Consider the following 19,541-nt stretch of genomic DNA (forward strand, 5'->3'; position numbering starts at 1 on the left):
AAAAATATATACAAACAAAACTATGAAGAAAACACATGACAGGTTATGTGTAACAATCATGTTTGGTACTACAAAAGTTTCTGATATATTTTGCATGCTTATTGCTTAGACATAAAAATGACAAGTAGCAACTTCAAGTCTAGGAATCAACCTTCCAGGGTGATATTGAGAAGCAAGTTCTTGTTTGAGATTATGAAATGGGAAAAGCACTTGCTTTTCAGAGAAGGATCCTGAATTTGAAGGAGGTTCACACTTTAGATGGATATCAAATGTAAGTCCAACTTACATTATTTATGTCTTTTTCAATTTTTCCCTGGTCGATACATCTTCTGGCACTCATGCATACGGTGCTGAAGCAAATGCATCTTCTGCATCGAATGTTGACGAGCTTCATCAAGAAATCTCAGTTCGTTCAGCAGTAGTCATAATTCCATTAATTATTGTGTGGACACACACACATATTCCTTGGAGTATTTTCTAGAAAATCCATAGAGGAGGTAGAAGAGAAGAAGATGTTGTTGGAAAAGCTACAAGTCAGAATGAATGAAGCAGAAGCAAAGGCCAACAAGCTTAAAGTGTCATTGGAGAATCTATGTGGTATACTAACAAGGTTTTTACATTTCTTATTTTGTTTTTATTATAAATAATTCCAATTATACAGTAAAGCTTGAACAAGCAGACGATGGGAAATTGAAAGTAGGAAAAAGCAGAACATGATCTGATAAAGCTTGAACAAGCCCTGCATGATGAAGAAGCGGTCTGCCTTCTTTTCTTGGACTCTTCACCTTCCAATGCTTCAAGAGGTTTGATATAACAGTGATATCTGTGTCTACAAATAAAGCAATAATTCTAATCAAAACCCAATGCAATTGAAAATTTGAATATGTATGTCATAATTTTTTTTTTTCAAAACATTGAATCTAATACTTGCCTAAAACAAGTATGTTTCTCAATGAAGGAATACAACTGGCTACAACGTCGTAGTACTAAGTGCACAAAACTTAGTTATATTTGTGGGGTTTTTCAGTGGTTAAGGTTGAACCCACAACTACTTTTGGTGAAAGGCACTTGTCATTGCAACAAGGCTTGACCACTAGTGCAACTGCTAATTCATACCACTAGTGCAAGGCTTGATTGAAGGCACCATTTATATGTGCAACTGCTAATTCTCACTCTTAACATTTTCAAAACTCAATAGTAAAAGAAATTAATTTTAAAAGTCAATCGACCATACCTTAACCCTTTTCAAAAGATCTTTTGCATTATTGTCATGCTTGAAGTGTTCTCTTACACGCTACAAACAGACAGAACAAAGATGTTAGAGCACAGAATTAACGAATTTGATGATTTATAGGCTCCCTTGAGCATACTTTGCAATAGCCTCATAGTGTCCAAAAATTCACCCTATGTTTGGATGGGGCAGTTCCAAACATACCCTAAAGGCTGTGGGCCAATCAAATTAAGGTCCTAGCAATTTAATCATAGCTTCAACATGGTAATGGGTTGCAGAAGTCCAACATCATTTATCCAAAATGTGTAAAGTAGTGGCATGACTCCCCAAAGTGATGGGGAATCAATCTACATAAGAAGCATTAATTAGAGCTAAATGGATAAAAGGAAACAACATACCTCTAGTATTTTATTGAAAGCCTTTGCCAAGGCTGGTTTAATATCAGCTCGATGTAGCTTTCCACTTTCATAGTAAGCAACCAATTCTTCAAAGCTTTCGAAGCTCTTGGATTGTAGAGAAAACTTACATTGCAAGAAAACAATCTGAGTTACTATTCCCAATGAAAAATGATTTTGGAAAAATAGCGCAAGCAACTATAGAAATTACTTAAGGAGCACGGACTTTGAACAAGATGCAAGGGTTGACATGCATGTGAATAGGCAGATGTTGTACCATTAACTAAATAAAATAAGTAAAGCTTTCATAATAAAATTTTTATGACTTACTTATCACCACCATTCTTTGCACTGCGCTTTACTACAAACTTTTTAAACCAAGGTAAAATGAGGTACTTCACATACTCCAAGCATGGATTCCCTTCCACAATATCTGGAGGACAATATGCTCTCTTTATCTTCAAATTTACTTTGGCCTACAACATGGAGGCAGACTAAATCTAAGGTTAACCTAGTTTATAATCCACTATCCTTATGCTATGCGCAACTAATAAAGAAAACACTATGTAACCTCCTAAATGGCAATTTGATACCCCTATACATGCACCCTACCTCGTCATCTTCCATAAAAGTTGAAGATAGTGGATCACTTTTCGACATCTTCTCCTGACCTTGTTGTAAATTGGGTAACATGTTTGTAAATTACCAGTAAGCAAACAAATAAAGACCACACATAAGCACATTGCATGCATGGGTAGAAAATTTGTGCTGCAGTGAACTCTTCCTCATCACTTCGACCCATAATGTGACCACACCTGCAGCAAAATATAATAGAAGTAAAAATAATGACTACATCACCAGCATATTAAAGTAATAATAATAATCATCATACCATAATTCACCTTTTTATCCTTGAAACCGTATTCCTTTGTGCTATATCCATCACAAGAGGCTAGTACTCATGAGCTTGATTCAGTTTATCTCGTTCGGCGACCGCAGAAACTCCACCTTCCCTCCATCAATATCCATCCCAACGGCCTTCCAAATCTGAATGAGGTAGCGCCCAACAACATCAATTTTCTTCAACTGACCTCCCATCTTATTGGTTAGCTGGGCAAACCAATCTACAATCCATATTTTCACTCTACACCCAGCAGATGTCAACTTGTTCACGTTTATTTTTAAATTACTCCCTGCAGAACAAAAATGAAAACGAATAAACAATATTTACAATCTCCAACCTCATAACATAAATCATACCAAAACCCAATAAAGCAACACAATTCTAAAGGCAGTATGACAGTATCAATAAATACACAAATATAACGTATACGGACTGTAATCGAGTGTTATCCCAACTACACAAACGTGTCCCAATATTATGGATTGCAGGTTCTTTGAGTTAACTTTATGATAAACGCCACTTGCTATAATGTCCAACATAATCAGATTTAATAGTTTTATCCATGACAAATTATCATAGTATTCTGAGTTCAAATCATGTAGCCACTATCACGGGTAATGATTAAATTGAACATTAAACCTTTAATACAAGTGCTGATTTTAGGACTAAACCATTAGAGCGTACTTATGAAGACTGCTAAATATTTCGGCATTTACAATTTCAGTTCAATTCCTGCTTTATCAATTTTAACATACCAATTTACAATCCACCAAATATCAAAACTTCTATTATTTTACCATTTCATTTAAATATTATTTTTTTATTCGTTCTTTATGTTTTCTTTATTCTTTCTGTTTATGTTTCCAAATAACTACCGTTAAACAAATATTAAGTTTTTTCAAATAATAAACCTCGGGTTTATTTTTGAGAAGATTCTCGAATGACACTTTAAGCTTCTTAGCCTTTGCTTCTGCTTCATTCATTCTGACTTGTAGCTTTCCTCTTTGGATTTTCTTGAAAATACTCCAAGGAATATGTGTGTGTGTCCACACAATAATCAATGGAATTATGACTACTGCTGAACGAACTGAGATTTCTTGATGAAGCTCGTCAACATTCGATGCAGAAGATGCATTTGCTTTAGAACCGTATGCATGAGAGCCAGAAGATGCATCGACCAGGAAAAATTTGATAAAATTTAAAGGACCTGCATATTCCAGTCCATAACAGACCTGCAGATTCTAGCCCATAAAGGACCTGCATTTGGGAAGTTAAACGAATAAAGTTTAAAACAAATTTATGCAATAGGTCTTCCATGAAATAAGAAAAATCAAAATGATTTAGTTATTACATAATAATGCAATAAGTATGGGATAAAAATTATGTTACCAAGAAAGTAATAAGCAATAGCCACTCTAGCACATACACCAATTATGTTAGTGATCTCGTACACAAATGAAGATTACAAAATTAAAAACATCCTCTAATCCAATCAATTGACAAGTCGCTCATCTAGGAAGTTGTACTGCACATAAGCCCATACAGAGGTACAATATTCTCTACGCAGAGATGAAAGGGGATAAAAAGATTCTAACTTAAATAAGAGTACAGCATAAATTTTAAAACTTCAATAATTTATTTTAGAAATTTTTTTAAATTCAATAAGAAGAAGATAAATTTTATTTTTGTCATAAAAGATTACATTATAGATGTCGCACGCTATCAGTGATTTTACATTCTTAACAAAATGAAATTAATCACCACTAATGAACTGTGATATAATTCAAACTAGCCTTTGAGCACGCGCGTGAGCTCTTCTATTTTTTTCGGTAAAAGTTAATAATATGCAAAAAAAAATAATTTGGGATTAATATATTTTCCAATCAACAAAAAAACCTCAGGGTGTGAAGAAAAAATTATTTTACCACAAACGCTTAACACTCATCACACCCCTAGGTTTTTTTTGTGATTTGAAAATATATTAATCCCAAATTGTAATTTATGCATATTATTAACTTTTACCCAAAAAAAATTTAAGAGCCTCTGAGCACGCTCATGAGCGCGTGCTCAGAGGGTAGTATTTTTGATTTAAGTAACCACATGACTGAATTTTAAGAAAATAACCTAAGGAATAACACCTAAGATACTATACTTAAGACTAAAATTTTGTAGTATTTTTGTATTTTTTTTTTTTTTTTTACAATTCAAGCCACAAACGAATCCTAAATTTTAGGATTTCAGAATCTCTACTAATGGCCTACTAAACAGCACAGTTTCCCATTATAAAAAATAAAATAAAAAATTTCATGTTTTAGGATTTTAGAATCCTAAATTATCTTTTTGTTTTACATTTCTTTTTTTACTTTCCTTATTATGTTCCACGGTTGAGATTCAGGATTTTGGATTGTGCAATATTGTTAAGGATAAATTGCTATGTTTAAGGATAACAATATCCAATAGAGTTTTGGTGAAAAATAAATGCATTACTTTTATTGTTTCAGTTAATCAATTGTGATCCTTGAACGTTGCTTTGATAATTTTTTTACAATTCAAGCAAAAAAATAAAAATTTAAAAACCCATGTTTAGGTAATTTTATTCCTAAAAGTTTGCCTATTATTTAGAAGCCATTTTGTCTATGATTTTATAATTATAACTTTAAAGAGAAGAGGAAAAAAAACGTTTTTACGTTTTTACCCGGTATTTTTATTCCTAAAATTTTGCCTATTATTTAGAAGCAATTTTCTCCATGATTTTACAATTTTATCTTTAAAGGAAAAAAATTAAATAAATAAAACCCCCGCGTTTTAGGTTTTTACCCGTAAAAGTTAGTCTATTATTTAGTAATAATTGTTCCATTTTTCTCAATCTGTGGCAATTTATTTTTTATTTTTTATTTTTTATTTTTTACAAATCTATTAGTAATATGTATATAATGGTCAATCACTCTCCTTTGCCTATATATTGCATGCTTCGAAATAGAGGTCACTGCAATATAATTAATTAATACGTGATACTTATCCAAATTGCACAATTTGTATTTCTTGTATACAAGATGATACTCATCCAAATTCCACAGTTGTTGTATTATAATATTGTAATCAAAGAAATTCACAGTAATATTGCAATAAAAAAGAAGAAGAAAAGCAATGACTAAGCTTTAACCTACAATAAAAAGAGGAAGTAGTTGATTTGGAGGGAACATTGCACCTTGGCCCAGGCTCTTCCTCACCAAATTCTTCGCGAAATTCCCTAAACAACTTGTCTTGAATTCTTTCCAGCTTTCAGACTTGGAACCATCACCCATCATGCCGTAGTCGATGAATTTTACTGCGCGACTGGTAAATACGTGGTACAATTCGTCCAGATTGGGTTTCTCCATTCTCGTGTTCTGTGCAAGAGAAAACCATTAGCGAAGAAAAGTTACCGACCATAAAATGTCAAATGCTTATAAACATAACTAACACAAACGTATTAGCACATTCTACAAAATTGCATGATAAGGCTATTACATGTCCAAAACACGTAAGGTAAGAAAACTTAACAATTGTTTTTTCTTTCCCAAATCATAACTACTTTGAATTTTTGTTTGCCGGAAAAGCACAAGTATATTCATCTGAGTCAAACTGTTAGTTCTGAGCTTAAAGAAAAACCAAAAAAATTAAAAATTAAAAATTAAAAATTAAATAATAAATAATAAATAAATAAATAAAAAACCCAAATTTGTAAATATACATTTACTCACTTTTTTTACACAACAAAATACATAGCTTAAAGTCGATCACGGTGTTACTCTTATCCCTAGACCACTAATCCCTTTCGCGAAGCAAAATCAAACATATACAAACAATGTTCAAAAAAATAGATAGGAAAAGATCCATACATACCTAGAATGAAAAACCAAGTTCTTGCACAAAAATTAAACAATCATACTGCAACTACATATTAGGTTGCCTAGAGATCTTGCATCTTCTGCCAGAGATCTTGCTTTGCCTAGAGGACACTGACAAGGAAAGAGAGAAAACTACATATTAGGTTGCTGCAATGAGAATATAGCAGAAATTCCTCAATTGAAGCTAAAGTGCTACAACCTACAAGGAGCTGGCATAACATACCAGCTGAAGCATCATAAAGTCCAAGAGAGGCATTCCTTTGAGCCAAGTTTGCCGCCTCAAGAGAATATTTTACCTTATCCAGGAGAAAACCAAAAAATAAACTAGAAGCACAAACTTCCATATGCTAGAACTGCTAAAAGTTTATCAAAACAAGAGTGATGATCTCATATACAAAATAGCCAGATCTTTGAAGGTGTCAAGAAGAATTGGTTTGGAATAAGCTTAATCTATTATTTTTTTAGATCAGTCTTTTGAGTCAATGTCTGTTTTGGAAACCGTTCCTTCTCTTTTCTTTTCAGAGTTTTTATTGATGTTACAGATTTATATCATAGGCTGTAGCTATTTGGGTGTCCCATTTATGTACTCCTCATGTATTTACAATTTCTCATTTTTCTTTTAATAAAAATAAATACAGTGAAAACTTGTCAAAAGTATATATCAACTCACAACCCTTGTCCCTTGAGTGTTATTAGGATGATTTAGTAATCTTAACTTACAATAAACTCAAGTCTACATATTTATTTTGGTGTAAAATACAAAACATGAAGGTAGCAAATACAAAAAATGAAATAATGCTCATAGCATCTGGAAGTTTATTTTAGAAATCTTTTCAACAAAAGTGTATTAGATGTCTTTTTTCATAAAAATATCTTCCAGCAAGAATTTATTTTCCCTGTTCTAAAAAACAAAGAACCATTTCAGAAAATGTGCACTCATGAAGGAAACAAAGCAGAAAGTCTGGAAGGAGATGGTTGGCCATGATAGTTGTGGCTGATGAGAATTTGGGGAAGGGGATGGTACCGTGGCAGTGTGGCTGATGAGGAGTCAGATGTAAAAAGTTTTACACTTGTTTTAAGTGTAAAACATTTTACTTCTTGCCTTAATTTTACAGTTTGACCGGAAAATATTTTACAGTTAACCAGATTTTACAACAAAACAAACATGGTAAAATAAGCGCAAGCATACAGCAGAAGTTACTCAACCCATCATTTTAATTAGATAACAAAAGAATCATTTTCTTACCATTCTGAGAAACCTTTTTCACTGGCTAAAAGACTGTATGTGCCAGAGGAACCAAAATAATGACTGTCAGATTGAAGACCAAAAAGTTGTCGGAACTGCCCCATGAAAACTTCAAAAACCTTCTGCAGATCCTGCTTCAGATTAAGGATTCATCAATCTTTCAGTCTTGAGAAAATAACTAAATCCCATTTGCAATGATAGAACATGAATGTCTAACCATCTCAAGTTCTGAATAAAAATCTGATGAGCTAGATAGTGCATGTTGGTATTATAAGCACACTTTCACTAATGGAGTCTAGCCCTTTGTAATTATACAACTTTATTCCTTCTCATCTTTTTGTGCTTCTTTTGTATTCTCTCCTACTATGGTTCAACTTTTTCTTTTTATGGAAAATTTATCTCTTGTAAAAAACATGCCACACATTTTTTTCCGAGGGGTAGAAAAATTTGTAAATCATATGTTCTGTCACTACACACAGTTTCAAGCAAAAACAAGAAATAAATGGAAATTGGGAAAGACAAATGGCATCATGCTTTGATAAAGATCAGCTTTTAAATTCAAAAGTCAGTTTTCAAATGATATATACAGAATACATATAAACAACTTTGAAAAAACCATCTAACCTGGTGGGAAATTGTTTGCCTGATAGGATGCTGGCTTTCTGAATCCTTCAGACAACCTTGGGGATTCCAAACAATAACACCTCCCCACATCTTCATCATGTCATTAGTCAGACTTAGTAACATTAGGAAATTTCACAAGAACTGTAAGTATGAAGATAATATAAAGGCATGATAACTCACAGGAGATATGAATCCATTCGTCTTAGAAATCTCTCCATTTGGAAGCTGTAGTAGAAGAGGGCATTCCTTTGCAGATGGTATGTATCTGAAAGCAAATAAAAAGAACATTGACATTGAAGCTGTTAAGAATGGAAACTTCTTCCCGCTACTGAGTACAGACACCAATTTTTAGAATATGGACATACATCAACTAAAGGCCACATATCCTCAGATCCTTATATCACATGGTCAATAAATGGAAGCACATTGCAATTTTGCTCAAAGAGTTCATTTAAAAATCAGACACCTAAGGTACTTCCATTGAGATATTAATTAAAAGGAGAATCTAGTTAAAGAATATACACCACAAATTGCAATATCTTTGACCTCCCTTCTGCTGCAATAGAAGTATCCAAGTGCCACTCATTTGAATTGACCTATTATAATAGGGCAATAACATTAACATAATAAATTAGAAAGAAATTACAGATATAACTCAAACTACAAAGAAAAGAAGATCATAAAACCTCTAATGTTAAAAAAAAAAAAATACAAAAAAACAATATCCACACACAGAGACAGACAAATAAGAAAAATGGCCCTTGCTTACAATGCCCACATACTTCAATGAAGAAAATGGAGAAAGGTTTTTTAACTACAGTGACCTCATTATTTTCAGAGCAAACGAAAGGTAAGGAGATTTTGGCTTCAATTAATTTGGGTTTCTCGAAACATACAAAAAAATAACTTATGGCCAATGCACTTTGATTAATGAATAATGAAACTCTGCACTTATGTAAATGCTGATATGTATTATGTTGCCATTGTGTCACCACACATTGCGGCTATCATTATCAGTAACATCATAATACAATAAAAGTCTCTAACTAACGCACAGATTTCTTATGTCTTGAAGTAAAATACTCCATAAATTACTACCCCTTAAACGAAAAGTGATATGTATGTCACCCGTTGGATCTTGAAGTAAAATAATCCATACATTACTTTCCATTTTACACTCTTAAAAAGGAGAAAAGGTGATTTAAGCTAACCAACAACCCCCCCCCCCCCCCCCCCCCCCCCAAGAACAAACTTTTGTTTTGGGGTTCTTATAGAGAGCAAACATGTAGGTGACTGCATTCATGCACACACACGCTAAAATGAATGTACTAGGCTTTTAGATCTTTGCACCAAGAAACTTCAAGAACTTAAATGAAATATTAAAGGGGGGAAAGAGAATATAGATTATTAGAAATACTCTTCTAAATTTCTATTTGAAAATTAAGTCATGAGGAGTTAAAGATTTAAAGAAGCATACAAAGAAAGGAAGATCCTTGGTGCTAAAGATGTAGCCTTTCCTCTTATCGTCCCAGAAAGAAAATGAAGACTTTGGTGTATGGTATAAAACCTGTCCAGCAGGCAGACAACAAAATCAAATTACAATCAGATATGAGGATGTTATAGATAGCCAATTAGCCATAATACAAAGCAATGATAAGCAAAAATTAAAAATTTTGGAACATTTATTACCTGACTTTCCACACTGATGTTAGCTACCGGTCCTAGAGCCTTAATTATAGGGGCCAATAGTGTATCATCTATTGCTTGAAAATCCCTGCAGTAACAAGAGAATGAAAGAACAAAATGGAATAAATATTATGTGATGATAATCATGTTTTGATTAGGTTTCCTACCATGTCAAAGATGAAAACGATCCATAAAAAATATTAATAATAACACTAAGCCCAATTCATATAATTCTAACCACAGCATAAAGCAATAAAAAAATTACTCCATATATAAATCTATCAAGAATGCAAGAGAAACTGGAATAAATATTATTTTCTGCTAAACATGTTTTTAGTAAGTTTCCTACCATCTAAAGGATGGATATGATCCAAAATAAAATTAAGTATAAAACAATTGACATAACTTTCACCACAGCATAAAGCAAGAAATTATGACTTCAAATATATACCCAACAACTCAAAACACCAAAACAGAGAATCTTCACTTTGAGCTGTTATCTTATTATTATGTTATCCATCAGAGATAATTAGATATTTGAGGAGATCAGCAATATTTAGATATTTGTACTGAAAGCCACAACCAAAGACATGATAAGCGTCTACAAGGAAACCAGTTCAAGATTCTGTCAGCTACCAATGCTTTCAAGAAAAAAATTAAGGAGAAATGAGTTAATATCTGTAGCCAACCTTGTGTTATAAATGTTTTTTTTTATTCAATCAACTTAATTACCAAATGAAACAACTTTAACATGTCTCTAACATAAAACCCTAAAAACAAAAAGTCATAATTTGGTAACTTAGACACAACCAATGAATTTTCAAACCCAAAACCTCAGCCTTCAGGCCCTTCACCCATTCTTAAGAAGAAGGAAGTGCCAATTGAACTAGAGCTCATTGGAAAAGAATACCATTTTAACAATATAACTTTCAACAATGACCTCTTGATGCTTCTAACAATGACATTCAAGGTTCAAATCCCATAAATATATGTAGAACATTGAATTAAAACAGTCAAAGGCCAAGATTCATACCAATCATAAACACAATCATGTGAATTTGAATTGAGCAAATTACAGAAAATCACAATACAGACAACTTTGAGTTAAAAGAGTCAAAACCCAATATTCATACCAATCATAAACACAATCATGTGAATTTGAATTGAGCAAAATATAGGAAATCACAATACAAATAACAAAAGAGTCAAAAGCCAAGATTCATACCAATCATAAACCCAATCATGTGGGTTAGAATAAGCAAATTAAAGGAAAGCACAATCCTCCCATCAGCCCCAACAGGCATAACTCCCCATGAATGAACCCTTCCTCCTTCCCACCATTCACATGAGTCTCAAAGATGGTATCGAGATGATTCATTGTATTTGTCAGCTGCTCTTTCAGTGGCTGCATTTTACCCCTTACATCAGATTCCACCACAGTTTCCTTTGAATCTTGAAGAATCTTTTTCAGTTTTGTGGCATTCTATAACTTTGTCTGAAACAACAAAATAAAGGAAGTAATCAAGCACACATGACAGAAATCCTTGCCTAATTTATTTTTATACAAGAAATATTACTCTAAAAAAAGGGAACAACAACTTCGCTGCTGCAGATATAGGCAGAACAGCAGTAATTTCCCGTACACATGTATTGGGACTATAAATGTAGGTATGCCTATTGGAGTTTATAGGGACACTTTTTTCCCAAACAAGAATTACTCATATGTCATCCAGCAAGCTTTATTACAGTTGATAAGCTGCAGAAGGGCCCACAACCTCAACTTTTGAGGATGGCATAAACAAAGACACTTGTACAAGACCAACTTCAGGAACAAAAAATTTGTTGTTGTACATTGCCGAAGATCTTTCATTTTATAGTTAAATTTTTACAAAATAAATAAATAAAAAAGAAGAAATATCTATCTTTTTGTTTATGTCATTTCATCAACTAAAATATATCTTTATGTAGAATTTTTTTTGCAGCAAGCAAAACTGCACAAAACAATCAAACCTGTAAAGAATGCAGTAATGCATATTGAGAAGTCAATATTATGGTCCAATTCCATGACTTTAGCACTTACTCAAGGTTCACCAATTTTGTGTTTTTTAGCCCTCGTGTAATGTTTGGGCGGGAGAGGAGGCTGCGGGGCATCAACCTTAGGGTCATCATCGTGCTGCAAATTCCATTAGATGCATGCAATCAATATTCGGTATAATGGTAAGAATAAAGTGAACTAGAAAATATATTATTACATTCAAATTAAAGTTATCATACCATAGAGCTGCCTCGGTGTCCTATTTTGTGTCCACCTGTCCCACAAGTGGGTGCTCTTCTAGTGCGTTGCGGTCTATCTCATGGGGGTGAGGGCTGATGAGGGGGATGCTTGTCCGGTACATCAGTATGTGGCTGTAGAGTGTCAATCCCAACCGGAGGTCCTAGAGGGTCAGATGAGGATGCGGTAGGTGGGTAATCCTGCTCTATGTAGAGGCCAGGAGTGGGTGCACTAGAGCCGGTGTGTGGTTATGAGGGTGTCTCGGGGAGTATAGGAGGGGTCACATTTTGGTCAATACTGACATTGAAATTGGGCTGCGAAGGTGGGCTGGGTGAAGGGACCTCGGGCTGAGGAGATGCATATGGGATGGGTGAAGGGACCTCAGGCTGAGGAGATGCCTGCGGGATGGGTGGAGGCATCTCAAGACTAGTTACAACCCGAGGGGTTGTTGCACGCCGACCACGGCCCCTAACTGCACTTGTGCTTGGAGTTGCTGTAGCAGGCCGACCACGACCCCTAGCTGCGCTTGTGCTTGGGCTTGTAGTAGCACGATGACCACGGGTCGGTGTACTTACGGGTGCTGCACTTGTGCTTGGGGTTGCAGTAGCTGCTAGTTCAGTCTCATGCCCATTGTTTGCATGCTCATTTACTGCAGGACCACCACCAAGGCCAGCCACATTATTTAGGACACGCCGGACATGGTTGTGAGCTTGGCTGCCTTCAGGAAGCATCGCTAACAGCGCTAAATGGCTTTGAATCTGAAACGGAGAAAGAACCAGTACAATTAGATTTGAGACATTTATGTATCAATTAATAAATGAATAATATAATACTTATGAATCTACTCAAAACTAACAGTTCTATTAGAATACTATATGTATCAAAAACTCTTTCATTACATGTCAGTCAAATCAAACCAGATTTGCTGAGAAATTCATAGAAATTGATTCTATGTTCATACATGTACTCAAGTAAAACGAAGTAGGCAATCAAATGTAATTAGAACACATTACCATTATATCTAATTTAGAGCTGTTGCGGTCGACATACTTTCGAGTGACCGGACGGTACCAGACGTAATAGGCATGATTGCGGGGCATCTCACCAATCTGAGGAGGTGCATAACAAAGTTGTTGTCGTCTCATTTCCCATGAAATGATATACGGTCCATGCTCCTCCCTCCAATTCTTTTCCACCTTCCCACGTAAGTCGATTTTATGCAGCCTATCATCGTAGACAACATCGTTAGGCCGCTCCTACGCCAAGCCAAACTGTCAAAGGACACGGTCTGGGTGGTGTCTCTCTACTATGCAAAAACACACAAGCGGTACCCTTGCTGTCCACGTATCCCTCCCTGCAACGCAGAACTCAGGAAGGTGGTCGAAGTGTGCCTCGTATGGCTGCCACACAATCTACGATAGAAAAAAAAAAACAATTATCATAGCATCTTAAAATGTGAAACAAGGGAGAATACATAGATAAAGGGTAAAACTAAACTTATAACAAAAGATATGTTAAAGGATGAAGCAATCATATTCTTAACGAAAATTATCATAACCAAACAGATTTTTTGAATATTATTACCTGCTCTGGCTGCATTGTAACTAATTGCTCGCGATAGTGGACCAAGGCCATGCCGGATGGCCTACTCTTCGGGCTTGGCACCCGCACCCACCTACAATTACGAGCAAATAACATAAGAACGATAATACAATTTAGTTACTAAGAAGAGTACATTGCATAACACACTTGGTATCAGGAAAAGACTTACTTAAATGCAAGTGGAGCATATGGCCATGGGCCATAATCACATCCAGGTGGGGGCTCTATCCTCGGGCACAAGAATGGCAACCTTGCCCATGCCCAATACTGGACCAAGGTGCACGCCCCACCAATCTGCGATGCCCCTTTCTCGCTTGCCCGACACAACTCCCTGTATAACCAGGCCAGGCAACCACTACCCCAACTATACTGTGGCGGATCACGAAGGTTACGCATGAAGTCCAGGAACATCAGATGCACCCTATCTCCTGACTTGTCCATGAAAAGTTTATCCCCTACTAGCGCTAAAATATAGCACCGGGCATACTGGTGTATTTGCATCTCCGTTGCGTCATGAGGCAGTGGCGCTGCAATGGCCTCAACAAGTCGGCTGATGAGAATTCTTTGCCCCACCAAAGTTTTATTGTCATTCGGCGGAGTAAAACCAAGCAACTCCGTACACAGTTGCCTCCAACCCCCATCATCCACCACAACAGTCGGCCCAACCAAGACGTCACCGTCTATAGGAAGTCCGAAAATTACCTCCACATCTTGTAGGGTGATTGACATCTCACCATGTGGAAGATGGAAAGTATGAGTCTCCGGCCGCCATCGCTCAACTAGGGCCGATATTAGGCAATGATCTATCTCTCTTGAAGGGGCTCTAAACAATCCTTCTAGCCTTAGCAATTTGATAATGTCAATCACTCGATTATCTTGCATTTGAATGTTTGCCATCTCCTTAGTGCGACCACGGCACGTAAGTGGGCCCGAGTCTTACAAAATCGATAAAAACTATAGCGGTTGTTAGAACTAGAAATACAACATTGAAAGAACTTGCTAACTAAAAGTCAAAGACAACGTAAAAATTAAAGCGGTTGTTAGAACTAGAAATTTCACCTCGCCATTCCAAATGGCCTCTGATCGATGATATGGTTGTCGTGTCAACAATGACCTCTGACGCGGACCGGGGTCCAAGACCTCTAGCTCCTCATCGATCCAAGGCTCCATACTGCAAACAGTGCAACTGTGAGATCATTAATAGTGTAGGGGCAAAGGAGTGCTACTCTACATGCAGGGAAAATCTATACTGAAGAGCAGCTTATTGGCATTATTTAATAAGACGACTTTGTTTACAGAAAACTCAAAAACAATGATGAGTAATTATGTCAAAATGCTTGAGAAGCATTAATAAACACAATGTGCTTCTTCATATAGTAGTTCATTTTATTGTTCTAAAAACACATGGAAAGATTGTCAAATTAAGTAGAATGTAACAGAAGCTTTAACTTCTTCACTATAAAGATCACTAATAGAAACACCTGTCCATAGAATCTTCAGCCATAATGTTGGGTGGGATTACCTACAGTAGAGATGTTTTCTGGTAATGGCGGAAGAATTGAGCACATTTGACAAATCAAACTACTTCAGACTAGTAAAAACTGTTAAAGGATCCTCTAATTTTCCAGTTTCATAGGATGGCAGAGGATAGCACCAAAATGCAGTACCAAATTGATAGAAAGAATGAGTTTACAACTTGGAAAGATGGGCAAGGCTAAGTCTCTTAGAGCAGGCTGGGGTTGTTTCAACTCTTCAAGAGACAAAATCTTGGAAAATGCCTCTCAGTTATTCTTTCTTGTTGATTATAAAAGATGACTATACTATTTTTTTGATAAGTAATTATAACAGATGACTACAATATGCACTACCTTGTCTATTTATAGTTACACAAGGATGCATGCCATTGGCTAACTGCAATGCTTTAAATATATATATATATTTATATATATATAAGTAATAAAGATTTATGTACTATATGTGGGACCTACACAATGTGAGTGTGATAGTGAATGGTCTTATTAGAGTACCAGTGTAGAACAAGGCAATTGATTCTTCAATTTTTCATTTTATTTAATTAAACACAAGCTTGACCAAATTGAGATTTAATTGGTTTGGTCGAAGTAAACCTGGAGTGGGAATATGGATTATATTTTAGTACTAGGAGGCTACTAGCTAATAAGGGCTAAGGAATGGCATCATTAATATTGCAGTGATATCGTACTGATAATTGCTATTTGATGAAACCAATATCACTACGTTTTAATACTAATTAGTTGCTGACAAATACTATTAGATTTTCTTTTGACTAATCTCATTAATTCATTGGATATTTTATATTTCACATATCAAATGATTCATCCAGTCAAACAAATGTGGTTTCAGTCAATGTGCCCATTAATTTAAAATAAAAAGCAAGTCCACTTTTTAGGGATTCAATTCATACATAAATGACCTGCTACTGTAAAATAGAATTTTCTTCAAAAAAAGTAAGTTCGCAACCTACCCCAATTAAGCAAACTACTATAGCTTCTATCTCTAGAAGTTATCATGGTATGTTTTATTCCTAAACATTGTTAGTAGTATTAAAAGAAAATTACTATTTGGGAGCGGGTTGTGTTATTTTATTGAATTATTTTTAGTAATAAATCATAAATTAGGACAATATTTATCTAATCACCCATGTAAAACCTTTTTTTTTTTTTTTTTCCATATTTGCTTCCCATGTTGGGAAGATTAAAAGTATGAACCCATATAGAAAATAATAATCTGACCACTTTTAATTTTTTCTTAATTTCAACTACTCCATTCTACCAAACATGGGGAAAAAATCAATCTTTCATTTTCTGTTTACTGAGCTAGAGCCATCTCATTGGAGACCATTTGTCAACATTTGAGACTTCATAGCAGAACTGTCATCATATGATTCGAGAATTACTATTTTATTAGCACCAAGCAGGGTTAAGTGGTTAACCAGATTTAGTTTGTTTCAAGTCTTTTTGTTCTTGGTTCTTAGCCCCCATAAAAAAGAGTGGGGTTATAAGTGCTTAACCAGTACTAAGATTGGTAATTTTGAGAGGGTCACCATAAAAATTTCAAGAATTAACCTATTGACAAAGGCCAAATACCAAATTTTGCCATTTCTTTTGGAGCACAATTTAGTTGTGTCATTACATACATAGACAGAGGAAGGTCTATAAGAGATTGGAGGTTGGAAAGTTGAGACTTAAGGATTGGTATGAGAAAGTTTTTGGGAATCTGTTGTAGTAACTTGAGAATGCTGGAGGAAAGCTAGAGGTTGTTCAAAACAAGGTGCTGAGTTTCAATTTTATCTGGCATGACAGCAAATGCTACTAAGAGTGAAGTTTCCACTTTGGAGGGGATCAACAAACAAAATAGCAGATTGAAGATCTTTTAAAGTTCAATCATTTAAATATCTGGTACCTAGCTGTCTTGTAAATATTATAAGCCTTTCATTGAGAAAATCACAACTCGTATAAACTCATGAACTACCAAGAATCTCTCTATTGTTGGGAGACTCCGACTTATTCAATCTATTCTGTTCAGGGTTCAAGGGTACTGGCCTGGGGTTTTTATTCTCCCTAAAAAGGTTATTAGGAGCTTGGACAGTAAGTTTAACAGTTTCATAGGAAGGGAAAGAAGGGGGTTTGAGGTTAAAAAACTTGAGGATTGGAAAAAATTTGTCATAATGAAGCATGTTTGAAATCTTTTTGTCCTGACCGGATAAATTTGGGTGGCTTGGGTTAAAAGCTTTTGGGTTGTTAAAACTTAAAGGTCCAGAGAAAATTAATCTTGGGGTTGGAGGAAGATTTCAAAGCAAAGGGAAGATTAGGGACTACATTTTCTTTGATTGCTCAATAACTAGAAGGATTTGGCATCAGGTCAGAGTTTAGAGTTTGATGGAGGACTCTAGTTATGACTGGGGTTAGGTGCTTCAATGGAGTAACGGGACTTGAAGAATAAAAGATTTTAAAGTGCTCTGTCAGCAGGCTTGTGTTATCTGCTGCGGTGTACCACATCTAGTTACGGAGAAACACTATATATTTTTAGGGAAATTATAAAATTGGTGCCTAATCTCAATTTGGTCCCTAATCTTTTTGTTGTGTCGGTTTGGTCCCTAATATTTTAATTTTGTCTTAAAATGGTCTCTGTTGTTAAGAGATAGATTAAAAATGTTATATGTCTAACTAGTAAAAATAAAATATTAATTTCATTTACATAAATGGTCATGTGTACTGCCACGTTAGTCTGCAAAGATAGAAACTTTTACTTCAAAAGTCAACTAGGAGAAGAACATATAAATGCACATTAAGAACATATTGGGCAGTAGGTTAGCACAAGAAAAAGGAATATACATCATAAAACGGAATAAAAAATTGTTAGTTCAAAGCCTGCAAAGTTTTGATAGAAAGAAAGGGCCTAGAAATGTGCTCTAAGGCAAGCAAGTGAAGCAGAAAGTGTATTAAGAACACGTTCGACTAGTAAACAACTGACCCATGCTTATGATTTTTAACTAAGTAGGAGCATCATTACACGTTTATTTGAATCAGGTTGGAGGCCAACCTCTAGAAGTGACCAGTCACCTGCACCCATATCCTTTTCATACAAAGCAACAATCTGGCCATTATATTATGTAAATGCAAGAACATAATTCTTTAAGCAGATTGTGAAATAGTATGACTATATTTGGGCAAGTTGTAAATCTGAAAAAAAAAAAAAAAAAAAAAAAAAAAAAAAAAAAAAAAAAAAAAAAAGGGTCCAGGCAGGTGATCATAAGCATGGCATCAAGGCCTCAATTGGCCAAGGAAACTGTTGAAGCCACCCCACTTCTTTAAAAGGAGCAATAAGGAAGGGAGATGGCCTCTTAGTTGGAGCTCCAATGCTGCACATACATTAACTTCAAGCTACTAATAATATTGTGAAAAACCAAAACAATCATACCGGAAATAGAACTAATGCAAATCAATGATGTTTAAGCAATCAAAGAAATTAGAATTGGTAAGTTAGAAAAAAACATAATGAATTTTTTGGAGTTGGAATAATTTTGTAAACTTTTACAATTAAAAGAAATTGAATTCTGTACCAAATTAAATTACTACTTTCATTAATTCTGCTTTTTCTTTGAATCAATGTACTTTAGAATTGGGTTTATACCCCCACAAGAATAAGCTTGTTCATTTAGAGAGAGAGGTAGAGAAGTGACAAAGACACCTACAAGAATGAAACAATGCAACTAAAGGAGACATATCTATACTATCCAAAAAAATAAAAAAGAGGAGACTCATCTTGACATTAAACAATGCAGTTGCAACAGAACAGGGACAACACAAAAGAAAATTATTTCAAATTTTTCATTGTGGTACCTTGGCATATTTATTCAAAGAATGAGATTACGAGGTTCTCATTCTCTTTGTCCTCATTCTCATTTCGAATTGGTTAGGGGATATATATATAATTCATTCGGTTATGGTAGCCTATGGTTCTGTCATGTAACACGTTCAAGTGAAATTGTAAAATAGTCCGTGTATCGCACGAGACATCATCTAGTTTAAATTAACTATAAGAGCATTATAGCTAAAGTTTATTTTCACAATGATGATGGACAAATTGAAGCTCTCAACATCAAAATCGATATATACTATCAAAAGAAGTGGTTTATTCCTAACAATATGA

General features: G+C 34.9%; 1 protein-coding gene and 2 pseudogenes across 1 annotated transcript; all 3 read right to left on the reverse strand.

Annotated features, from left to right (window-relative positions):
* Positions 1–653: 653 nt before the first annotated feature.
* On the reverse strand, positions 654–5,910 carry LOC126705927 (tyrosine--tRNA ligase 1, cytoplasmic-like; annotated as a pseudogene).
* Positions 5,718–14,780, reverse strand: LOC126705932 (uncharacterized; annotated as a pseudogene).
* On the reverse strand, positions 12,497–14,747 carry LOC126705934 (serine/threonine-protein phosphatase 7 long form homolog). The gene is made up of 5 exons (XM_050405174.1): positions 14,020–14,747; positions 13,833–13,923; positions 13,580–13,660; positions 13,262–13,504; positions 12,497–13,006 (listed from the first exon to the last, which is right to left on the reverse strand). Exons 1-5 carry the CDS (start codon positions 14,745–14,747, stop codon positions 12,497–12,499), a joined length of 1,653 nt encoding a protein of 550 aa, XP_050261131.1.
* Positions 14,781–19,541: the final 4,761 nt, after the last annotated feature.

This window comes from Quercus robur, chromosome 2 (genome assembly GCF_932294415.1).
Source record: "Quercus robur chromosome 2, dhQueRobu3.1, whole genome shotgun sequence".
NCBI lineage: Eukaryota > Viridiplantae > Streptophyta > Magnoliopsida > Fagales > Fagaceae > Quercus > Quercus robur.

Coding starts and splice junctions, on each gene's coding strand:
- LOC126705934 (XM_050405174.1), bottom strand. CDS start 14,747: ATGGCAAACATTCAAATGCAAGATAATCGAGTGATTGACATTATCAAA. Junction 13,924..14,019: donor TATGCTCCACTTGCATTTAA/GTAAGTCTTTTC, acceptor TCGTAATTGTAG/GTGGGTGCGGGTGCCAAGCC. Junction 13,505..13,579: donor GGGATACGTGGACAGCAAGG/GTACCGCTTGTG, acceptor GGCTTGGCGTAG/GAGCGGCCTAACGATGTTGT.